General features: G+C 28.7%; 1 protein-coding gene across 1 annotated transcript; it reads left to right on the top strand.

The window, feature by feature from the left end:
* Window positions 1-1,213: 1,213 nt before the first annotated feature.
* LOC128195315 (uncharacterized) lies at window positions 1,214-2,809 on the top strand. Its single transcript, XM_052872571.1, has 3 exons — window positions 1,214-1,750; window positions 1,844-2,404; window positions 2,503-2,809. Exons 1-3 carry the CDS (start codon window positions 1,214-1,216, stop codon window positions 2,764-2,766), a joined length of 1,362 nt encoding a protein of 453 aa, XP_052728531.1. The 3' UTR covers window positions 2,767-2,809.
* The last annotated feature ends 1,432 nt before the right edge of the window (window positions 2,810-4,241 follow it).

Here is a 4,241-nt window from a genome sequence, read left to right as displayed (position 1 = left end):
TGAGTTTAGAATACAATCTAGGATGTTAGGAGTTGAGAAAGACATTAGAATAGGTCATGAGTCATTGAGGGGTGCAAATTCTACAATTTTGTTGTTGCATAACTATGCAGTCTATATGAACGAATGTATTCTAGCTGAGTGAGCAAAACACTTCTAGTTGAGCGAGTGTAGTCGCTGAGCAAGCATAAACCACTGTTTCTGTTTTCTTACAACGAGTCATGGTGGCTGAGCGAGTGGGCTAACAAACACTTTTAGGTGAGCGAGCAAACTTGGTGGCTGACAAAAAATATCATATTTTGAACTAAGTTTTTATATACTTCTTAAGGTGTATTCAACGTATGTGATTGTTGAATGATTGGTTTATAATACTTGTACATCAAAATCTGTTCTAAAAGACCAAATAACTAACCCATAAACTTCAAAATTTCCTTCCTAACTCTTATACCAAAATTCACATGTCAAAACCCCTTTATTTGAACTTAAAACCTTCTAAAACTAACACATTGACTCATACCAAGTTTCCCATCATATTCATACCAACTATAGTGCTAACAAACCTCAAATGACACATAAATAGACTTGCAACAAATTTTTCCATCCAAACACTATTTAACAAAAAAATGTATATCAAAACCTCCATTTTAAATACCAAAACTCCTAGACTTTCAACTCCTTATTGCATAACTTTACAACACATAATTAATTTAGTTGATAAAAAGGAGTGAGATGAAATAATTACCAACGTCGAAAGTTGTAACTTTAATAAAAAAATTATTAATATTTAATATTATCTTAAAAAATATAATAAAGAGAAACATGAGAAAAAATCGATTTGTAAAAAAAAAACAATTTTTATGTTTGTTTACAAAAGGAGTTTAAGTTTGGCTTATGTTTATTATTAACAAGGACTTCTATATAATATAGTTGCACATGATTAATTCATATATATGTATATAAAGAATTAGATGATGAAAAATAATACTTTAAAGCACATAAATTTTTTACTATCTCTCTTACTTTTTATTCTGTTTTGTTTTTAAATACAAAATTTTATAGTTTGGCGATAAATAATGAAGATATTTTCATTAACACCACGGCTATAAATAACTGAAATGGTTTGGGGATAGTAGACTGAACATAAATGCTGTAGTTGGAGTTTATAGTATCTAGGTTACGAATCTGCTTTTCTTCGTTGTGGTTCACGTGTTCTACCATGGCTACTACTGAAGCGCAAGTGTTATTGAAACTTGTAGTGAACAAAGACACCAACAAAGTGTTATTTGCCGAAGCTAAGAAAGACTTGGTAGATATCTTATGTAGCTTCTTAACCCTACCTTTAGGAACCATCATCAGACTTGTGGAATACGAGTCCAACAAGGGTCCAGTAACAATAGGTTCTCTCAATTCACTCTATCATAGTGTGGCAGCTCTTGACGACAGGAATCTGTGGAGACAGGGATATAATAAGGAAATGCTATTGCGTCCCAGGAACACGGCCGCAGATTTTTGCAATACTCTTAAGGTTAACATTGATGACACTCCCCCCAGACAAACATTTGTCTCTCCTGGCTCTTTCTCGGAATCTTCACAGAATGGATTTGTCCACGATGTTGCCATTTTTGTCATCACTGATGATCTCATTCTAATGCCAAAACCTGTGGACTATCCAAGATTGGCTATACTACGCGATTTGGGAATCAAAGGTCCGTTTTCATTGAAGGAAATTACAGTGGATGTCACCAAGAAAAAGGTTTTTTTTTTTTACATCTAATTTCCCTAAAACACTCCTTGTTCTTATCAATTCTATTTTTCTTCTCATATTTGATATCAATATTTTGTATAGGTACTGGATTTGTTGAAGTGTTCTCTCCTTTCCAAATCATGTTTGACAGATCTGCTTTTAGAAAACAAAACACTCATTCAGAGGCCAACGTTTTTCTCAGGTAGTGTTGAGAATAATAGCGAGATCACATTCCCATTGAAGCTATTTATAAGAAAATCGGATGGCAAAGTTTTGTATGGTCTTGGGCCCAAAGAAATCGCAGACATGCTTTTTAGTTTTCTGACCTTTCCTTTGGGAGGAATTGTGCGTAAGTTGGGAGGAAATAGCTGTGTGGGCAGCATCGATGGATTATACAAAAGCATTGTTGATATGAATGATGAGTTATATTTCATGTCAAGATTAACAAAAAACAGGCTTGTTGATCCTTACTTGCTCCTTTTGATGCCCCTGATTCGTTTTGAATCATCGACAACTAATGAAGGTAATGAGAGGATGTTTGTTGTTACCGATGATTTGGTCGTAACACAATCATCTCCCACTTCAGATTCAAATTTAATCTCTGGTTTCGATACTTGTTCCCTTGATCTGAAGGAAAAGGTTGTCAGCATTGGGCTCGTGGAGGTAATTCTATATGTAGTTTTATTTTATTTTTTTATTGTGTTTTGAACATTTCTTCCACTTTTATCATGGTTTCTCATTGCATAGTTGTTTTGATGCAGTGTCTTAATATACTGAAAGCATCGATGACGTCGACATCTGCTCTCACAACTGGTCTCGCTCACTTGTTATCTGAATTTATTGGATGTTCATCACACGATGATGCGTCTCCATCACACGATGATGCGTCTCCATCACACGATGCATGTTTATTAGACGGTGTGCCTTCAGCAGAAGAAATCGCCAGTTCATCTTCATCAGACGAATCAGACAGTGCGTGTTCATCAGACGGATCAGACAGTGCGAGTTCATTCGTGTTCATCTGACGATAGGTATTGCTATTAGATGTTATGGTTGTTATGTGGGTTAAACAATATGCGTTTATTTAGGAGTTGTTAGATACGTTTTGCTTTTTTTATTTCTTTAATTGTTATATGTCTAAATAAAAAGTTTAAAGTATTTGAATAAAAAATAAAATCTACTCAATTCAGTTAAATTATTATTTGAAAAGCGTTAGGTTAGTTGACACGGGCCAAGTTTAACAGATATCACATTAGGTTATTCAAGTTTTAATTCTCTTATAAGTTAGATACTTCTTATGAAGTTTTAAAACTAATTAGATAAATTAACTTTTGGAATCTTACAAAATGTTTATTTTTAACTCAACTAAAATGTTTATTATTTTCACGACAACACTTCAAATTTTATAAAATTACAAAAATCATTTTTATTTTCTATTTTATTTTAATATTCCTCGACAATTTGGAAAATATTATACTAATAATTTTACATATTTTACAAAAATAATAGACTTAGATGACTATTTTGTATTATCATGATAAAAAAATATTATATGAAATTCGATTACACGTGACATATATAGATACTTAATTTCGTCAGGATAATGAAATAAATAACTAAATAATTTAAGAAAAACAACTACAAAAATAATAAAATATATGAATAAAAAATTAAATTATTTAACTTTATTTTATATTTAATATATCTAAAAACTCTAATCTATTAAAAGGAAAATATAAAATAGAAAATATGTTAAGTAAAACGTTGTAATAAGTTTCAAAACAATAATAATAAATAATGTCTATAGTTAAATAAAACTTTTATTTACACCTAGTGAAAACATATTATCTTTTTCATTTTTCTTATAATAACCAAAAGAAGTTATTATTATTATAATTATAAAAGAAAATATAATTGATTTCTATAATTTTATTATAAATAATTATTTTAATTTAAAAACAGTCAAATAAAAAGTAACAACTTTAAAAATTAAACACTTAAAGGATAAAACTAATAGAGTAACTATTTTAATTTTAAAAAGTAGTTATTTAAAGGATAAAATTAAAAAATTAAATATTACACCAAAATAAAAAATCCCTTTACGTATAATATGTATTAGTCAAACACATGCGTTATGTGTTCATAATTTTTTTATGAATAATTAAAAATAATACAATTGTTATTTTTATTATTTTAATAATAAAGTTAAATATAAATATTTTTTTAATTTTATTATAAGTAGTTTCTATTTATTTTTATAAATAATTTTTAATTAAAAATTTAATTTAAAAAATATCAAATCAAATAAACGGGTAAATTTAAATAAATAACCATCTAAATAATATTGATACAATAATTATTTTAATTTAAAAATTTATTTAAAGATAAAATTGAAAGTATAGAAAAAAAATTATAGATATTTTTAGTATAGATATAGATAGTATGCAATGTAACTACCTTTTCTTTTCTCCACAACCAATTATTTATTTGTTTTCATCCA

This window comes from Vigna angularis, chromosome 2, assembly GCF_016808095.1.
Source record: "Vigna angularis cultivar LongXiaoDou No.4 chromosome 2, ASM1680809v1, whole genome shotgun sequence".
NCBI classification, from domain to species: Eukaryota; Viridiplantae; Streptophyta; class Magnoliopsida; order Fabales; family Fabaceae; genus Vigna; species Vigna angularis.
The sequence above is the reverse complement of the archived record's forward strand: the minus strand, read 5'-3'. Positions and strand labels throughout refer to the sequence as shown.

Excerpts from the sequence above, each read along its gene's own strand:
- LOC128195315 (XM_052872571.1), top strand. The coding sequence starts at position 1,214 with ATGGCTACTACTGAAGCGCAAGTGTTATTGAAACTTGTAGTGAACAAA. Across the intron at positions 1,751-1,843 it reads TGGATGTCACCAAGAAAAAG|GTACTGGATTTGTTGAAGTG; the intron begins GTTTTTTTTTTT and ends TATTTTGTATAG. Across the intron at positions 2,405-2,502 it reads TCAGCATTGGGCTCGTGGAG|TGTCTTAATATACTGAAAGC; the intron begins GTAATTCTATAT and ends GTTTTGATGCAG.